Source organism: Lonchura striata, chromosome 11, assembly GCF_046129695.1.
Source record: "Lonchura striata isolate bLonStr1 chromosome 11, bLonStr1.mat, whole genome shotgun sequence".
Classification (NCBI taxonomy): domain Eukaryota; kingdom Metazoa; phylum Chordata; class Aves; order Passeriformes; family Estrildidae; genus Lonchura; species Lonchura striata.
This window is the reverse complement of record NC_134613.1, coordinates 12,059,177-12,079,510: the sequence shown is the minus strand read 5'-3', so window position 1 is coordinate 12,079,510 and position 20,334 is coordinate 12,059,177. Positions and strand designations below refer to the sequence as shown.

The 20,334-nt window shown below is 34.4% G+C and overlaps 1 protein-coding gene across 1 annotated transcript in view; it reads right to left on the bottom strand.

Annotated features, from left to right (window-relative positions):
* The window catches only part of WDR72 (WD repeat domain 72), a 91,634-nt gene that overhangs the window by 34,479 nt on the left and 36,821 nt on the right, over nucleotides 1-20,334 (bottom strand). The window contains exons 14-17 of the mRNA XM_077785807.1: nucleotides 13,110-13,927; nucleotides 10,196-10,287; nucleotides 8,706-8,788; nucleotides 3,998-4,109 (exon numbers count right to left, since the gene is read on the bottom strand). Of these exons, the coding sequence (XP_077641933.1) occupies nucleotides 3,998-4,109; nucleotides 8,706-8,788; nucleotides 10,196-10,287; nucleotides 13,110-13,927 (1,105 nt within the window). The remainder of the gene's footprint in view (nucleotides 1-3,997; nucleotides 4,110-8,705; nucleotides 8,789-10,195; nucleotides 10,288-13,109; nucleotides 13,928-20,334) is intronic.

Below are 20,334 nucleotides of genomic sequence, written 5' to 3'. Positions count from 1 at the left end.
TGAATCATTAGCAGTTGCTTGAACTAGGAATTTTTAAATGCAAGCCAGAATTTATTGCAAACCAGTCTTAGTGTTGTGATTTTTCACATTTCATTTTTTTACAAATAGAGCAGGCAGTTAAAATATTATGCTGTAATTAGGAATAAAGCCTGTACTTTGCTGTCCTTCCACTTTTCCAGTTTTTGGAATTCCTGGAACATCATCATGCATCATTATCTCAATTTATTATCTGGGTATTAAGTTCTTAAATACATTTATCCCCACAATTTTCTTAAATGGTAAATAAATCCATTCCTAAAATTTCACAAAAAAATGAATCACACAATTCAAGAAGAACTGGAATGCTGTAATGCTGTTCCAGAGAAGAAATTTTTGGCTCCCTATGCATTAGAAGAAACAGGCATCAAATAGGAAATTGTTTCAGTACAGTAGCTATTGGGAGATTGCAGTCCTACACACAAAATGCACCTGGAGGTGAGAAAATCTCATTTCTAGCTCTTAACCATGAAAATATTTGGATATTTCCACAAAAAAAGGAAAAAAAATCTGTAGATGGTTTATTACTGAATGCCCTGAGGATAAGCAATGAATTACCACTGAGAAAGATACAGGTTCAGATCTACTCCAGGAGGGAATATCCAATTTCTTTGTGTCCAATCAGTGAGCTAGGGAATGACAACAGTGGTATTATCCCCACACTTCCTCTGATCAAAGAAGTTCTGCATGTGACTTGGTATGGATTAGGTATGTATGTCATAAGATCAAACACTACAAATGAAAAATGAATGCCAGCATAGTTCCTCTATGCTATGTGGATATAAACGTAGATGAATAAATTTTCAAGACCTGAAAATCACTGCCTCTGACTCAAATGAAAGTGGAAAACAACACCACACTGACAACCTGTTAAATGGTACTATTAACCTGAGATTATTACTCAAAAAAAAGGCAAGAAGGGATAAAGTCCAATATACTCTTTCAGAATTATGATGAATGTCAAAAAAATTAGGGAAAACCTAAGCTTCTTTGAAGAACTGAAGAAAATCTTGCAGAAATCAATAGTAAGATTGCTATCAATATGTTTGGAACAGATCCAAAATTATTATCTCTGACATTAACATAAAGAAATTGCAGCTATTTGCATTTATAATTCCTTTTAGCAACAATGGAAGAATGTACTAGGATGGAACAGAGTTAACCCCTTTCTCTGGAATAGGCACAATTTGGGCTTTTAAAATTCCTTATCTTGATTTCTGGAAAAATATGAGCTTGGTGACTTGGGTTTTTTCTTTTGTTTTTTTTGTGGTTTTTGTTTATTTGGAGTTTTTTACTCAAATAAGCAATTCTGTCTGTATGGAACCACAGAAAAATATGGCATTTTAAATTATTCATCAAGTGAAGCTGTTGTCTACATTTGATCACCCTTAACCCAGACGTAAGGATGCAGGAGCTTCAAAGGAATAAGTATCTTTCTGGGGAAAAAAAAAAGTCCCAATTATATAATGTAATATAAACTTCAAAGATTAAAATTGAATTGAAAGATTAAAACTTCTAAAAGTTTGCATTTTGAAAAAAACCACCTATTCACTTCAGTGGAAATTTGTTGAGTTAAATAAGATTAAACATATCTAGATCTAACCTATTAATTCTGAGTAAAGAAAAATGCAGTACAATGCAACGATGATGGCAGCCAAGATTCAAATTCTTTTACTTTGGATCGGAGGGCACAAAGCCAGTCTTGAACTATAATTTAAAAACACAAAGCAATATTTAACCTTTACCTTAATATTGCACAATATGCCAACTAATGTACAGCCTATAAATACAGATTATTTAATAAAATATGACATACCTATCAAACAAATTACTAAATCCAGACATAATTACTTGTCTTATCAATTACACTGGTGATGGGTGCATGCATTTTTAATAATTTCTGCTTGTCATTACAAGACACAAATAGTTATACTCTTTTACATATCAGAAATAAAAAAAAAAATTGTTCAATTCCCTATGAACGCATCATGTTCTACAATACATATGACAAAACCCTACAAGCCAAAACAAGAATACTTCTGCTATTTACATACTGTGATAAATAATGCAACAAATAAGTGGAAATGAGAACAAAAATAAATCTAATATAATATTACATACAGTGCAAACTCCCTTTTCCAATCATTCTGTATGTTTTCTGCCTCTTTCAGACTACATTAAATTCTAAATATGCAAAAACATCGACTCTTTACAGCATGTATTCATGCAGTTCAGATCATGGAGTATGAAAATGTCATAGCCAGTATAAATGCTTATACATATTTTTCTCCTAGCAATTTTCTAGTTGTTTTTTGAATAATCATCAAATAATTAGGTTAGGAACAAAATAACAGTAAAAACTATCTCTTACTAGACATACAAAAAATCCCCCTCTCAGAGGGTGGAATTCCCTGGAATTCATAACTTGAGACTTAATTAGAATTAAACAACAATTTATTACTAGAATCATACCAGCACTTTTTATGTAACAGAAATGTTCTTTTCATGTACTACAGTAAGTTTTGAAATAAACCCAAAGATCTAAACACATCTGGAGTTTGGAGATGCCTGCATTTGCAACTTTCAGTTAGTTCCATCTTAGCTGTAAATCTCAGTCAAAATATTTCATTGAAATACATTCTGAAAATTCAGGAAATTGGAAATTAAGTCCAATGTACTTTACAGATGGGGCTGCTTTAGTTACAATGCAACTTGAGGCCCACCACATAAACAAAATTATTAGAAACAATATTCAATGTAAGCAAAGTATAAACTCATATATGACAATCACTGAAAGTGTTTTGCATTTCAAAATTATAGAGACACCTCTTTGTATTGTGGCCTGAAGCAAGTATCACTGATCATTTTTAGTATGCTGGAACAAGGATATTGGTAACAAATTTTCATGACAGACATACACACTCAATGAGATAATAAATTAGTTTCCCAAGTGAAGGCTCACTAATAAGATTGGATCTAAAATTTAGGTCACTTAATTTTAAGACTCAGCTAATGGGCTAAAAAAAAAAAAAAAAGAGTATAACTTCATAACATAAATTCAGGTTCAATCTTTTTTCACCATAAACATTAGCACCATTGTAAAGTTGCAAAGAGTAAGCTTCTTGTAAAATTAAATTATCTAATTGTAAAATGCATTTGATATCTCCTTGCATGGAGGTTATTTCTAAAAGAAAAATAAAATATTCTGTATTACATTATGAAGTTATAAAATTTAAGCAATTAATTTTTAGTGCTGTGTAAGGTCTGATGTCACTGGAAAGATAAATCTGTAAAACTTCTTTCCAATATGATTTATTGAATCTATTTCAAATACATTTTAAATTTTATTTGCAAATACCAGACCTATTATAAAATCAAAGAAACTTTACCTTTTCTTCTTTAGTATTCAGAGGTGATGAGAGAGTGTGAAAGTCATTTAAATCCTTGACAATCATATGAGAAAACTCCTAGCCTGATAAAGTTAGAAATAGGCCATTTGGCTTGTCTCACACTCAAGTAAAGTATTGTAAACTCATACTCCCAGCTTGTTCTGATTTCTAGAGGAAGTTCTTTTAAAATAATATACCAACAAATTTTTTACTTACAGGAAAAAAAAAATTCTGAGAGGGACGCTTTACAAGATTGTGTAGTGATGAAACAAGGGGTAATGTATTTAAAGTGAAAGAGGATAAATTTAGATTAAACATAAGGAAGAAATTCTTTATTGTAAAGGTGGTGAGGCCCTGGAGCAGGTTGCCTGAAGTTGTGGATGGCCCATCCTTGGGAGTGTTCAAGGCCTGGATGAAGCTTTAAGCATCCTGGTCAAGTGGAAGGTGTCCCTGCCCATGGCAGGCAGTTGGAACTGGATGTTTTCTAAGGTCCTTTCCAACCCAAACCACTCTATAATTTTTAATATATTGCAAATCCCTCTCCTGAGTCTTCGGGAGTGCCCAAAACTTACCATTTCCGTTCTCTACTATGGCAAATGGCTCTCTGCAAATTGCTGTCTTTCTCAAGGGATTAAAAGTCCTTTGAACTTCTGCCAGCAGCACTGCTTGCATTGCCTCAACAATCTGTCATAAATGCAAATTATTATTGGATGATATCAGTATCTCAATTACTTATCAAAGTATTTGACAATTTTAACCAACTTGCACAAAATCTGGAGACTGTCCTGGTGAATGTCATTAGAAAAATAAGTCTTTCAGGCAGTGATAAACATGTGTCTCCACATACACACTGAGGAAAAAAAGGTTAACTAGATAGCCATAAAATAGTGTAAGTTGTCAGTCAGGACTTCTTCCCAATAAACATTCATTTTCATTAATGTCAAATCTAGAAGAAGTCACCTACTGCCTCCTTGATTTCAAGGATAAATGATTACTAACAAAATAGTAAAACACAAGATAACAGCTAATGAGTATCTTCATTTTTTTTTTTTCTGATATGTGTAAAAGTGAATGAATAATGAATAATGACCTTGTTGTCTTGGGGTGATTTGATTTTGACTATTTTAGAATTTCTGGCATCCAATACCTCTGATAAAATTAAAGAATGTTTTGTTTTTAGTGGTAATGCTTTATTCCTCTAGCTCAAACATAACACTCCCAAATTTTTTATCTAATGCAGAGAGAAATATCATTCTTCAAACCCCTCTTATGGAAAAGAAACATGTCCTGGAGTTGTGAGCAGCCTGTAAAAGGCACTTGCAGTAGCTGATGCACCTCATGTGGGCATTAGGAAAGTGAAGTATGGAGACTGACAGAGTTAATACTTTCCTTCTCTTTAGCAAAAGGGTGCCATAAGAACTAAGGGCATTTAAAGATGTAAAGACACTTATAAAACACATGAAGATCTCAGACAAAAGACCCCAAACCTTTCTAAGTCTTAGTCTAAATTTCAGCATGGTGTACCTCCTCTGCATTTGGTATTTCCTTTAGAAAAGGAATACAATTTTTCCTATTTGGGAAGGTATTCATTCTCAAGTACAAGAAGTTTCCTGAAAAACAGAATAAATCTAAGGTTCAACTTCAACTTAAATATGAATTTAAGTGGAATACAAAAACTTGACATTTAATATATGTTATTATAAACATTTTAAGCTTATACATGATTTATATTATAAAAAAGCTATTAAAATTATATAAGTTCCATATGGCTAAAAGTTGATGTACAGTATCCTTCAAACTGCCTGGAAGACAGAACATTTCAACTCACTAATCAAGTACTTGCCCTCAAAAATATCTCTAAATGACCTTGTAAATTCAAATCATTGAGTGGAACAAAGGCTGTGGGTGTCCTTTGTGACAAAATCCTTTATTGTAGACAAATATACCAAAGTCAGGTCCACAATGTAAAAGTTCACTGCAAGTGAACTCAGCCCTATGTGATTCAACATAGCACAAACCTTCATCTTGTTGTAATATAACTTTATTTTACAGGGGACACCAAAGGCAGTTCCCAGTTCCTCAAGTCTATACAGCCCTGAGCTTTCGGGATTACAGATCCTGACTTTGCAGCAGACTCTTACAATATATCTACAATAATTAAGCAAGAGAAAGAAACACGGACACATTTTCATTGTCCTGGGGAAATTTTTGACAAAACAATTCTTACAGAGGTACACAAAAGAGGTCTGCTAAGAACCTGTCACTTTTAAGAACCTGTCACAGATGCTCTTTACTTGTATCACTGCTGTGCATGCCAGGCAGCATTTGTAATAACTTCCTCTAACATCTTAAAGCAAAAAACTGCAACAAATGGCACAACATGATGTTATTGCAGAGGCACCTGTAGATGTCTCTGCGTTTTACTTTACTGTGTCTGTATCTGTAATTCCACAGTGCTTGGTGTGGTTTCATATTTAGTTTTGTCTTCTCGTGGAATCTTACTCCAAAATTCATATACCTCATCTAGCCTTTTCACCAAGTTTTATGATCTCCAGTAGTTTTTCCTGTTTCTAATGTAACAAATCTACATGAGCACCTTTCATTTTCTCTGATAATTTCCACTTTATCTTTAGTGTCCTTCTAGATATAAATTAGCTACGTTATTGGCTATATATGCTTTAAATTTTTTTCCCTATAATTGTAATTGCTGTTGAAAATACAATGTGTTTTTCAGTTTCGATTCTTAAAAGTGACAAATTACGCTGCTTCTTTGACTGAGGAAGTATAAATAGCATATGCTGACCTATAAATACTGATATATTAAAAGTGAAAGGTAATTGTCTGACTCTGAAGTATCAATAATACAGAATAATTCAAAAAGAAAAGTGAACGAAAGTTAAGTTGTACTGTTACATCCATACTAAGTTATCCTGGATTTCCTTTCTACACATTATCATTTCTTCCAAGGATTACTATTCTTTCTGATGAGTTGGTTTAAGGAGAGAAGTCAATAGATATCACTCCTGGTTATTGCTCAGACCATAACCTCTACAGGTCTGAGCAGAAACTGCCTCCCAGGTGCCTCCGTAACACAGTCACATCATGGGGAAAAATACTCATCAAAACATCAACTTGAATGATCCAGTCTGCTTCGCTCAAATTCTGCACAGTAATTATCAGGACAGTTGTCTAGATACTTCCACTGAACTATATTTTTCCTTCATATACCAATCTGGAAACATGAACACACAAGTCATTTCTGGGTAGGATGGGAATGTGGCAAGGAATGGCTATATTTTATCTGACAGAACAGCAAAACAGATAAAAATGACCTTTCCTTTCAAATCATCTGGGAAAAAGAAAATACTTAAAAAATATGTTAAAAACATAAATTTCTAAAATCTTATTTAGAAAATTATGTCCCTACAGCCTTCAACTTCAACAAGTCAGTAGACCCCTTGATAAAAAATTTGCAGCAGTTTCTTTCAGTTTCTTTGTTTGCACAGAATCTGTTACAGCGCTGTAAAGGAGATGAGGAACCAGTAATTGGTAATTCCTTTGGGTCAGGTCATGTTTGAGAGTCAGTATCCATCACGGAAGACCACAACAGAAAAAGTTTTAAAAACAGCCTAAATAGAGATGTTTTTGCTAAATGTACATGAGTACTTAATCAGGCTGCTCAGGATTAATAAATTGGGCATTAAACTGTGAATGCATAAATAAAGTTTTAACAAAACAATCTTACTTTCAACAAAAACCTATAATTTCATATAAACTACTGGTAACTAGATTTCATACCTACTGCCAACATATTTTTTTTTTTGAATCTTAGAAGTTTTATGGCATTTAGTGGGCAAGCAACCCAGAATCTGTGCTAAGTGGGTTATCAAAACTTAGTGCAGCTACAATGCTGTACCTGAATAATGTTAAAATTTGAGAAGCATTGAGAGCATGTTATTTGCAGTACTTGACAATTTCAGTGTCTTAATTTAAGGTCTTTTCAGGTAAAAAAGTGTGAGGCAGTTGATTCCATACCTTATCTTTCAGCAAACTAACCTCCTGTGCTAGATGAGACCAGTATCATTGTATACACTGATCAGTAGCTAAATACACTCAAAAATATAAATATCTAGATCTCACATAATCAATTATGCTACAAACACAGCTTCATAAATATATGAACTACTCTCTGAAGAGTTTCAGTGGCTGACCAGGTCAGCAAGAGATTTTACGCATTCCACATGAAAACTCCAGTTATTGAGGTTTAAAAAGAAAAAAAATATTACTGTAAGAGGAGAAAGGGGAGAGAAAAAGAATTCAGAAATAATATGGAAGATGTGCAGACAGTGGGAATATAATAAAAAACTGATAAGCTCAAGATGAAATGCTGGAATCAATTGAATGTGAATATTTGCAGAAACTATTTCTGTCTAACAGAACAGGGGACTATTACTGGAGCACCCCTGCAAAACTCAGCTCTGGAAAATATTCTTTGCATTTGAAGTAGCAGAAAGTTGTACTCAATTTCAGAAGTAATATTATAAACTAGATTTGTAACAGGTATTTCCCCTTTCTGGAGTAAAATCCATTGTGGTCAGCATATAATATCTTGAGTTTTGTATCCCTAAATATTAACTCATTCAAACAACAACACAACTTTATTTAAATGCATATTTCCAAAATGAAAAATGGTCTCTAGATTTCACTGCTTAGATTGTTTCCCTGCTGTAACTCTCAAAAAGTTTTTTATCTCTCTAGACTTCAAATTCTTCACTAATAATAAGAATGAGCATCATCTGACCTGAAGAACCCATAATTACATGGCTTTCAAGTTATTCTTAAAGACTGTTGTAATAATTAAAGACTTGGAATTTTTGTCCTTCACTAAGGCATTTTCAGTTTCTTCTAACAATACACTAACATAGGACACTGCCCTTATTTTTGTCTTTTGTTTCATGGAGCCAAAAATGGCATTTTTGGTGCAAGTTACAAGTGGTCGTTAGAGAAAAAATAACTAATTTCTTAAATAAATGCTATGAACAAGAGCACTTAGATGAAAAATTAGTAGGAGAGCTACTTTGTCACATCTAAACATTTACTTCAAGGCATACTTCATACTGTAATACTAATCTGCTTTCCACAGACCCGAATGGCATGACTTATGTAACAGTTTCCCCGTAAATTATAACTATTAGGTCACATTACTGATTCCAAATACTAAATTACAGCAAATGGCACTTAAGAACTACATTGCTACAACTGACACAGGCTATTTCCTACCTTTACAGATTGGTCATTCCAACAACAAATGAGTTTCAGCAATGCAATGCTCCCAAAGTCTGGGGAATGATATCTACTCTTACCTGAAAAACACATAGATAGTTTATGAACTGACAATATATACAAAAGCACACAAACATAAAAATATTTTAACATTTTAAAATTTTCAGCAATGTACCTGAAAAGGTCTGAAAAAATGTAATTTCTTAGAATATGGTCTCACCCAATAAAATAAGCACAAGGTTTTCAGACAATCTATTGCTTTAACATTTATTCTTATCCTAAATTAAATTAGTGTTGGATTTTTTGGTTTTTTTTCTGTTTTTTTGTTAGGTTGGTTTTTTTAAACAGAGAACCAATATTCCATGGAGTACTCTTTCATCACAATTTTCTAAATATATTAAGAACACTTTATGTTTTGCACTATTTAACTATGCATTCCCTGTTCTGCTGTTCAGCCTGTCCTTGATGCTAAAGAACAGGTTGTTCCTAGAATCTCTGAGATCTACAAGTCTCAGACTAGATTTTAATTTGTAAATCTGAACAACTGTATGAACTAGGAGATAATGCATATGAGTTAAATTACCTAAGAATTTTTAGGTCACTCAGTAAATCTATTCTTATGCTCAGGAACATTTTAGTCACTATTTCTATGCATTTCCCCTACTTATTTTCTATTGTCACTCCATCTCTTTTTTCCAATGGACATTTCTGCTGTCACTGCAAGTTACACAGTTGTGGTGCATGTTGGATTCAGTGAAGGAAAGGTAACTACTTTTTGATGGGGATATTAAGGTTTACCTACACAACACAGCATCAAGATTTGATGTAAAAGAATTCATGTTTTCAGTCTAGACATGGCTTATTCTGTAAGAGGAACACTATATTTTTCAGGTAACATGTACTGAAAAACATCCATATTCTGTTTAGATTTTTATTTAAATGTTCTTTGGTTAGTTACATACTGCAAACAAACCAAGGCTGGCTTGCAAAGCCAAGATTGATGCGCAATGGCCTGTGGGACATTAACAGGAACAGATTACTTTATTCTGCCCTGAGCCAGAAGTCTAAAGGCATTATTGAACAGTCAGGATTGGTGCTTGTATTACTAAGGCAACAGTTTGCTTGGAGGGCTGTATATATTATTGGGTGGACACATAATAGTGATGAGGGAGATGGGGGAAGGGGGTGAGGGCAGTGTTTGTCTTATTACATTGCTGTTTTTCTGATTGCTGGGAAGTGTCTTTAGAAACTCAACAAAACATTTTGTCATAACAGGAAAAATATTGTTGATGCCAGTTAACACTTTGTTCACACATTTTTCATGATATTCACAAAAGAAACAGTAATTCAGTTTCTCTGTTCGCAGATTGGATAGCATAAAGAGCAACATTTTTTATCATTACTGAAATTAAATTCTACATTTTAGCAACAAAAAGCATGCAAAACCAGAATACTTAAAAGTTAATACTGCCAATTCACATACTTACTGCTTGGTAATTCTGCATAAAAATTGGGGCATGAAAGTGTTATGGCTTCTACATTTCGCCACTTGTCATGTGCAGATTCTGGTTTCTGTGGGCTTAAAGAATATGAAACTATTAAACAAAACCTGAACACACATACGAGAAATCTTATGTATTAGGGTAGGGTTGGGATTTTTTTACAGTAGGTATTCTGATATCAATTACTATCAACCCCAATTAAGTTTCTCCTCAGAAGCCACTCACATTCTTTTGTCTACAATTTTGTATTGAAACATTCACGAATATACAACACTGAAAAGTCCTATCCAAATGCAGGAACTTAACCCTAATAAACTTGGAGCCAAATGTGAAGCTTTATTTTGCAATGAAGAAACAAATTCATATGTAAAGAACTGAATTAAAATACCATTTTCACAAAATAATTTGTCTGGGTTTTTTTTTCCTAATGCACAGGACAAAAGTTCAAAGGAAATGAAAAGCCTTTTTTTATAGGTTTCTGTTTTTTTTTTTCCACAGTGGTAAATAATTTAGAGTATCATTACAATACTTGGGATTTCAGTGGATGGCTACAATTTAGGAGACTAGCGTGTACATATTGCTCTTTCTGAGTCACTAACTCAGCAACCTATTCCTTGAAACCAAAGGATATGGACGGTGGAGAAAGGAAGTGAAAAGAAAAACACTCAAAACCCTTGCACAATTTAGAACTATTTCTTTTAAATAAATCACAAGAGTGACCTGCAAAAAACTACATTTATATGTCATTTAAAAAATAATGTATTTGCCTTTCAAATTCACTACAATGAGCAGTGAGTTGTAACATTTCAATTGTAACATTTCAAAAGACTTTACAATAACAAACAACTCTGAGAGCCTGCAGCTTGAGAGCTGTAAGATCGAGACACAAATGTTAAAAAGCTGGAGAAAATAAATTTGTTGAAGATCTTTTCTTTACAGCTTCATCCTGTCTCTGTCCCACTTTTATGATCTGACACATTTTGCCCCAGGTTCCTTTATTTTCACAGGCTGTGTCAGTTGCAAAAAACCAACAGCATAACCTGTGCAAGCTGTGAGAGCTGTCCTACTAACTATTTCTGCAAATACTGTGGTGAATTCAAATTCAGTATGTAGGTTTCTTTCCCCTTGAACATACTAGTTTTGGATAATGCAACTGTCCAAAGAGGTTTGGCTGTACACTGTACTTTTTGAAGGAAAACTCACCAAAATAACATTTGTTGAAGGGTTTATATCTTTATGTATCTTAGAGAAAACTTAAAAGTATATAGTGTTGTTCTGGGGGGAAAAAAAACCCAAAACAAATAAAAAGGCATTTTTTTTTCCTTGCAGTAACTTTAATACTTTTAATTTTACAGGATATATTTCCAAAGCCAGGATGTCCATATCTGGGAAAAATGTTTGATTTTGGTATGCTAATTAATTTAAATGTCACATTCTCTTTCCAAAAGAGTGCTATAAAAGGCAAGCATAAAGTATTTTCTGCATGAAAATGAATTCATGTTCAAGCTGGACTCCTGAAACAAGTATTAATATAAGAGTTTGTACTGAATATGGACCAATAGGCAACATGATTAGCAGCAAAAGTAAATGAGAAATGTGCATTTGTCCTGTGGGATGATGCACATGTCTTGAGAGAGGTTGAGTGCCTAAAGCTTTGTGGGAGATGCAGATATTTGCTGCAAGATCAATATTTTCTGTCCCCCCCTTCTTGCCTTGGGGCCATAGCATCACCAACACTGAAGTTAATTGTCCCTAAAAAACTAAATACAGACCAACACTATGTTTGCCAAACAACAAAAAATTTGTGGAAAATATCCATTGCCTGATTAGCATGCTCTATTTGGTTTGGTCAAATAATGTTGAGCATGTTATTTTTCCTTTAATACTGAAAAAGCATTTAGTCAATAAATTTGCTTTGAGTAACATAAATGCTATCTGGGATGGTTCTCACAACATAAGGGCTGATGAGGCATTCAATCCCAGGAGCTGCCATCATTACCGGGGGCATTGTACTTCAGATAGGATAACTAGGGCAGACTATTCTTCCCTCTTATGTTTTATTTATCTGTGAAGGCAAGGGTTCCATGGCAAAGGAAGTATATTGCTTATAGAGAGTGGAAGCTTAAACAGCAAAATGTGCTTAATGCACATCTCCCTATGTGCCTAAAGAGACCTCATTATTCTACATAGTTTGAACTGCAAGGAAAAGAATGCTCTCTGAAAAAACTGATAATTCAAGTTCTTGCTCTTTTGAAAAATAATCCTGCATCAATTCTTATCTGCTAAAAAGAATGGAAAGACTATTATATCCTGATCTCCTTTTTTCAAAGAATATCTGTCAAAAAGCTCTAGAGAAAGAAGATAAGCTTCATTAAAGAAGCACGTATTTAAGAAAAGTTTTTTTAATTTTTCAGTAACAACAAAAGAATAGAAGACTTCAGAATATCTTTAGCTGGAAGGGACTCAGAAGCCCACCTCTTAAGTGAATGGCCCATAAAGGGATTGAACTCAATGTCAGTGATATTAGCACTCGAACCAACTGAGTTAGCCTCAGAGTCCTGCAGAAGGAATGCAGAAGCTGGAAGTATGGAGACGTGCTTGTTGAAGATCCTCTTCCCAAAAAGTATGTAACTTGCTGTGTGTTATCTAATAAACTTTTCAGAGGTAAGGTTTGGGGCAGGAATAATACCGATTCAGTAATTTATGTTTAGAGATTACTCTGCTGTGACTTGTTCTTTGAAATCAAGTTATTGGCTTGGTGTTTTATTTTAAGGCATGCTTCATTTTTATGTGTCTTTGGGACAGAAAAATATAACCAAGTGGATTAGTGTGACTAGGAGGAATTAGTTTGGATGTAGAGACATTAGAAAATATAGTCCACTCACAATGAAGTTCTTACCTTTCAATTTCATCTGTAACTGCTGAAGGTGTGTTAATTATCCTGTTGATTAAAGCTATTCTACTAAATAAGAAAAATACTGTTTCCAAGTCCCTTGTTCCATAATCATTATTCTCAGGTCCATCCTTTTTTCCAAATTGTCCTTCAGTTGCAGCAAGGTATTTGTTTGATAAATCAAGGACTCTTTTTGAAAACAAATTGAGAACTCCATGTTCTTCTAGCATGCCACAATCAGTGCATTTCCATCCTGGCAACATCAGTGAGAGGTGGCTTTCATCTGACACAAGGCCAAAAGAAACAGGACACTGAAGCCTCAAGATGTCCAGGTGTCTTGCAAAGAGATTGTCTATTTCTTTATCTACACCCCATGGTAGGAGACATGACAAAAGCAGTTTAGCTGTATCAGTTGCGATGTTCACATCGATGTTACCTGATGGCTCCATTCTGATCTTTCTTGAACTCTTAATTTTTTTCCATCTTTTTATGCCACCACTGTCTTCCATTGGCCTAGCTGCATTATTATCTCTGTGAACTTGATCTGAACAAAAGGTCTCTGCCTGCCCATCTACTTGAGGTATGAAGGCAGCAGTTTTATTTCTTTTTAATGTCAGTGCCCTTTTCTCAGTAGTACTTTTAGCTCTTTCTAGAGTGTATTGGTTGTGTAATGATTTTGATGACTTTAGTCCATTGAGCTGAGATGATAGAAGTTCCTCAAGTTTTTCCAGGTCAAACAAGACAATATGAAAGTTTGCATTGTTCCATTTTGTCTTAGCAGGTAAAATAGTAAAAGGCTGTTGGATGCAGCTGGTATCAGTCAACTGAAAGAAAAATATTAAATGTCCAAACAAAAAACCAACAGCTCTTTGTAATTTTCAAGATATCAACACAGAATTGCCTATGGAACAGAGAAAATCTATTAACTCCTTTAAGTTCAATTAAATTATATTTATTCAGTTTTGATGAAGTAAAAAAGACTTGCTTCCACAGAGACATCCATGTGTAAATACTATAAACCAGGCTCCTTCAATTCCACAGCCATACTGTAGATTGCACGTATCTTTGCAAAAACTATAGGCTGGTATTTCTTCTGCTAAGTCTCATTTCAATTTAAGAGGATTTTTGGAAAATTTTATACCATAAAACATTTGTTTTTTCAAAACAAAGCCAGAGAAGCAAATGCTACAATAGCACAAGATTCTTGCAAACTCTGAGTATCTGTATGACTTTTTGTAATTTGCTATATGGGCTATATACATAAATATAGATATAGGGGATTTGCACGGGATAAAGACTATGCCTTTTCCTATTTCAAAACATGCAAAACTGTCTAAAAGTTACCTCCATCTGAAATAAGTCACAAAGCAAGAACAATAAGGAACCTAGGTAAATATATCTCCACACACACAATTAATTAATTACCTTAGCTAAAAATGATTAAGAGAAAAAGGTTACTACAATGTTTGTGAACATGTGACTTCACCTTGTGCCACCCTATTTCCTACTTGCATATTTTCTATAATTCTCCATACTTTTCCCCCAACTTTAAAGCCCATTCACAGTAACGGCCATTTATAAAGCACAATTTCAACTCTACACACTAACATAATAAATACACATGGCTAATTACTGTTGTTAGCAAATGAACAAAGAACATAGGTTTTGAAACCAGAATATTTGAGAAGAGCTACAGCTGCTCTCAACTTTAGAATCACATGTTAAAATACAGAAGTAACTTATTAATGAACTGTCAGGTGAACATAAGGAAATGCTCAAAATCATCTCCACAAAAAAAAAGCAACAACAAAAAAAACCCACTCAATTTTAGCCTTACAAGTCCATTATTTAAGTGATACATTGTCATTAAGAAGAGAATCTTGTATCTTTTCTTTACCAGTGCCTTTGGGTGGACACTATGCTGGGATGAACTCCAGTAGAAGGGATGTCTCCAGGCACTATGAAAATTAGCTGATGAGTTCACACAGTGACACAGCATCTTATATCATAATCCTGCTGCATCTACCAAAGAAGTATGTTTCACCTTCAGAGAAACACCAGAATTGAGGGAATATAAACTCCTTGTTGACACTTCTGCCCTTTTTTTTAAGCATTTATGACTGGTATGTTTTTATTGTCCTGCACAAGCAGGACAAAAAAAACATAGGTCCTCTCAGCACCATGCTCAGCCTATCTCACCTTCACAAGCAGAAAGAGACATCAAGAAGCAACTTTTCATCTCAGTAATACTTCTGCATACCATCACACCACCTTCCACATCACAAATGATAAAGAGTTTTCCAGATCACTCTGAGTTTTTATTTTCTTTTGACAATTTGAAGCATTATTCTAATGCAAAGAACTTTCTGTTGAAGATAATTAAATCTCAAAAAAACCCATCAAGTGTTAGTAAACAGAGCAGCAACCAGCTCTTACTGGAATGCAACATTTTTTACCTCATCTTTCTCATGACCACCTTACCTAACTCCTTTTATATTACAAACTATAATTTTATAGGATTAGCTATCTTTAAACTGCTAATATTTTAGCACAAATAACACAAGGAAAAAATTGACTGCATAAACTCTATGACATGTGACTACTTTGTTTCAGGAAGTAATATAATTTGGCTTTTTGTTATTTAGGGAATGATGCTCCCAAGCAGATGAGAATGTACTCTAAATTCATAATCTCATTTAAAGATCTCAATAGGGAGTCATAAGTAAGAGATTATAACTGCTTGTTCAGGTTTTTTTACCTCTTTCCTTTTTAAAAAAACAATACATTCTAGTTAAGTACAAGGATTAAAACAGTCTTTAATTATGTTGTTTTCTAATAGCTAGGAAGTACCTTATGGAATGCAAATACTTGAATCCACAGGCTAGCTTTGACATTAATTGCAGCTACTATTACTTAGCCTATCATTTTCTCTTTCTATAGACTTATATTTGCTTGATTAACATTTAGAAACCTTTAGTGAAATCACCATCCAAACAAAGGAAAACACAGTGACAATGTCAATCCATTGAGATATTTGGTGATGCTACTACATACAAAGTCACAATAAACATTTATGTTTTATTGGAAATATGAAAGCTTATTGACATTGATCCTAAAACTGTCTGCCAAGTTATCTTAGCTCTCTGCCACAGGCATTTCATTCCAATGAAAGAAGGTGAGCATCCAAAGCTTTAGAAATAAAATGCTATTTAGGACATATGGGCAAGATATTGTCTGCAACAGAAGATTACAGAAAATTGAAATACACCCATAAAACTAACTACAAATCAGACAGTTGGGAACTGCATTTGTTGAATATTGAAAAACAGATTAACAGATTATTATATATTGTACCTTTCCTTTTCTAGTTTAAACATTTCTAGTTTTAAAGTTTGACACAGCCTACTGTTAGCTTTAAAGAAGTAAAAAGTCTGACTACAGACTCAAATTATATCCTGAGACATGTGAACCTCTTGTGCATCACTAACCCACAGCAGAAAAAGTTTTCTATATTGAGGAAAGAGCAAGATTCAAAGAGGCTTTGAAATGCCAAGCTATTCTCCATGCATGTCCTGTATCCCCTAGCATCCCTCCAGCTTGCCACTAGAGATGTTGGAGCCAGGATCAGACGAGCTAGAATAAACTATTTCAGGTGGAAGGGACCTACAGGATCCTTTAGTCCAACTAGACTCTCCAAATGCCCCTTGAAACACTCACTGGCATGGGGCATTATATGCATCTCTCAGAAGCCTGTTCCAGTTTTCTGGCATCCAATTCATCACTGCTCCACAAGTTACAACCCTGTTCCTCTACATCTTTTCCCCGTTACTCATCCTTAGCACCCAAGGAAACATTTTCCTGTGACTATGGGAAGGGGGCAGCAGGGGGCTGTGCTTACTGTGGCCTCCAACTGCATCCAATATGTGCCATTACCTTTAACAGATTTAAGACAGATATATCACATAAAAATTTCATGGGAAGTGCAATTCAAGTATTATTTTACCTAGCTGCCTTCTCATCTCTAAAGGCCTTTTTCCACTGGGATCCAGCTTGTTCTGGGAATGGTATTCCACTTAAAATGTATACTTCCATTAGCTGACAGGGATTCCCATACTTTTTCAGCTCCTCATATGTATGCACTTCCTCCACGTATCTGCTTTCTGTTTACCAGAAGTATTCTATTGTGGGTTTTGTACTAAAAACAGATTTGACAAGAATGATCTTGACATTCATTCCACATAAAGGAACTAAAGGAGCAAAAAAAATCACAAGGTAGAAATTTTAAAAGGCGAAATACCAGCAGCAGCATTCAAAATATACTTAGAGGCTGCTTTGATACCACTGAATAGATGTTGCTCAGTTCTCAGAGCACTAGAAGTATCTACTCTTATGCCAAGCAAGTTCTGAAGTATTAAAAGTGACTTTTCTTCCAGACTTATGGTCTTCTTTATTCATTGCTCTCTCACTTTATCCCAAACATAACAGGATAGATGTGGCAGAAAATTGGTCCCAAAGCTCCCAGTGCCTGCAGAACAAATCAAGATGTACAAAGCCTAAGTTGGAGCTATCCTGTTGATAGCTCATATGCTGATTCTAAATAAGTTTTTTAATTATGTAATATTTAAGGGGTTTAATTCTGTTCCTTTGAGCTTTCTCCTTTGAAAGAACATCTTTTGCTTCATTAACACTGAACAAGTTCAATCCCCTCCTTTGTCCATCGCTTTCCACCTGCAAAGGCTCAAGAAAATATTAGAAATTGAACAACTTTAATGGGAATTTTTAGGTAGATTAGGCAGGGGGAGACTGGAGAGATGTGCGGAGCTTACATGAAATAGTGCCAAAGAGACTGGAAGGCTGTTTTATTCATAGAAGGTGCACTGCTATTTCATTTTTCTTGGGGTCAGGGATTTCTATTTCTGATTTGCTTGAGAGTTTCTTCTAAAGATATTTTTTTTTTATTTTGACAGCAATTAGGCCATTGGCTTTTAATACAGGTACAATACAACAGCCCACTGAAGGGCATGATAAAAGAGTAAGTCTTATCTGATAGACTTTTATAGAGTAATTGTTTCATTATTAAATAAACTTACTATTAATAAATTAATGCAAACTTAACTATTAAAATACCAGCACCCTACTGTTTGCTCAGTGAAGATATTCTGTGACTATCCAATTGTACAATATATTGTCAAACAAGAGTTTTTAAACAAAAACCCAATATAGAATCATCAAAACCACCATATCTTATAGCCTCTAGGAAGTTTTTTGACATTTTTGAAATATCACAATGATATTTGATAATATCAATATGCTTATTTCACTGAAATCTACAATTGGCTTTGTCATATGTCTTTACTGCAGTCTTTTTATTACATTAAAAAGAAAATAAAAACTGCAAAGACATAATATAATTGAATCAGTCTTCATTAACTCTGTAACAATCATTAACATTAACAGGAAACATTTTGCTTTTAAAAAACTAAATTGTGCAGAAACTGTTACAGAAATGAAAGAGGAGGATAGCAGATTTGTCAAACAGAATTTATTGATGGGTAAGAATTTTCTGTGTCTTGATCAGGCCAGTCACTGGATTGTCAACAAAAGTTCAGAAGTCACAACTTCTCAGAATCACATCTCATCACTGATCTGGCTCTGGGCTCACAAAAAATAAGTACATCACACATCTACTTGTAAAAGCTATTTAGGTACTCCTACCCTCCTGTTACATTTGCACTTTGTGGAGACTGAAGAACTGTTAACTGAAGCATGGTTACCACACCTAAGGGTCTCATACATTATACTGCCAATGATAGCTCTATTTTATTCTACATAATTTATTTTATCCTTGACAGTGGGAAGGAATATCTGTGTTATCTTTTGCTGGATTTGGGTTTGCATTTTTAATCTGTTTTTAACTACTGAATAGGTTAAAAATAATCTTTTCTTGCAAAAATATTTTTCTCTTCAACCTTTTTAATGAAATAGTAGCATAAGAAAAAGTACCTGTGTCCCCAAAACATAAATCTATCTCATGCATAGTTTTGAAAAATAGGAAACTTATAACTGTCTCTTGAATTGTCACAGAAAACAAATACATAAACAACACACAAAATGGCTGGCACAGTGTAAATTAAAGCATTAAATTTATTTCTAAATCCTCTGAGCCCTCAGTTGCTAGAGATGGTAGTCGATAAGAATAAAAAAAAAATTGCCTCCTTGAAATGTGCTTGGTGAACAGCAGCTTGATGATTGGCAGCACAAATAGAAGACAAACGAGAAAGCCTTCAATCTGCAGCTGATGCACAGGAAGAACATGGGGAGCTGAGTTTACAATAGAGAAAACATTACCAAGCTAATGGCACAGGCAATCGTTTGACCACCATGCATCTCTGATAGCAGCAGGGCATCCATTTTCAGTTAAGTGTTAGAGTACCTTTTTGCTTTCTCTGACCACTGCAGGGGTAAAACAACCCAGTGCGTGAAACCCACTGACTGGTAATAAATTACTATATTGGATACTTTTTGTTTTCTTTCAGCAGTGACTTTACTGTGTATTCTTGCTATCATTACCAATTAAAGTGGAGCTCACGTTAGCAAGCTGTATCTAACTGTATATCAGACCTACGCTCCAATTGCTTTGGCAAGAACCACGGGGTCAAGAGGCTCCTTTGACCTTTATCAGCTACGTCTCTCTGACCACTCACTATTTGAAGCAATCTCGACTGAACAGATGGACACTTCTGCAGACTCTATAAAGCTTAGAATATAAAGATAAATGAAATTGTGTTTGGGGCTTCAAACTGGTTTACGAGCATAAAATATAGTTAGCAAGTTCCACAAAAACCTCAGATTTCAAATAGCACATCTTAAACCTATGCCATGAATGGAACGCCTCTTTACCTACTGGGAAATTGCATCTTTTGGTGTGTCTTCTACATATAAAATCAAAAGCTTGATGTAACTTATGAGTCTTCTTAGCATTAAGTCACTTCCAAATTTAGGAAGCCTAATTTCCTTGATCACTAAAAGACAAGCAAGAAGAAAAGCTAGTATAACCTTCTCCCATGACAGCACAGCATACAGCACATGATCAAACATCATTCAGTGGAAGAGCACTAAGAGAGTGCACATCACTCATCTATTTTATGACTAGAATTTTGATGCACTTATTAAAAAAGCAAGGGCTTTAAGAAATGCAAGATAGAGAAATCTGAAGTAGGGGTCCAAGTCT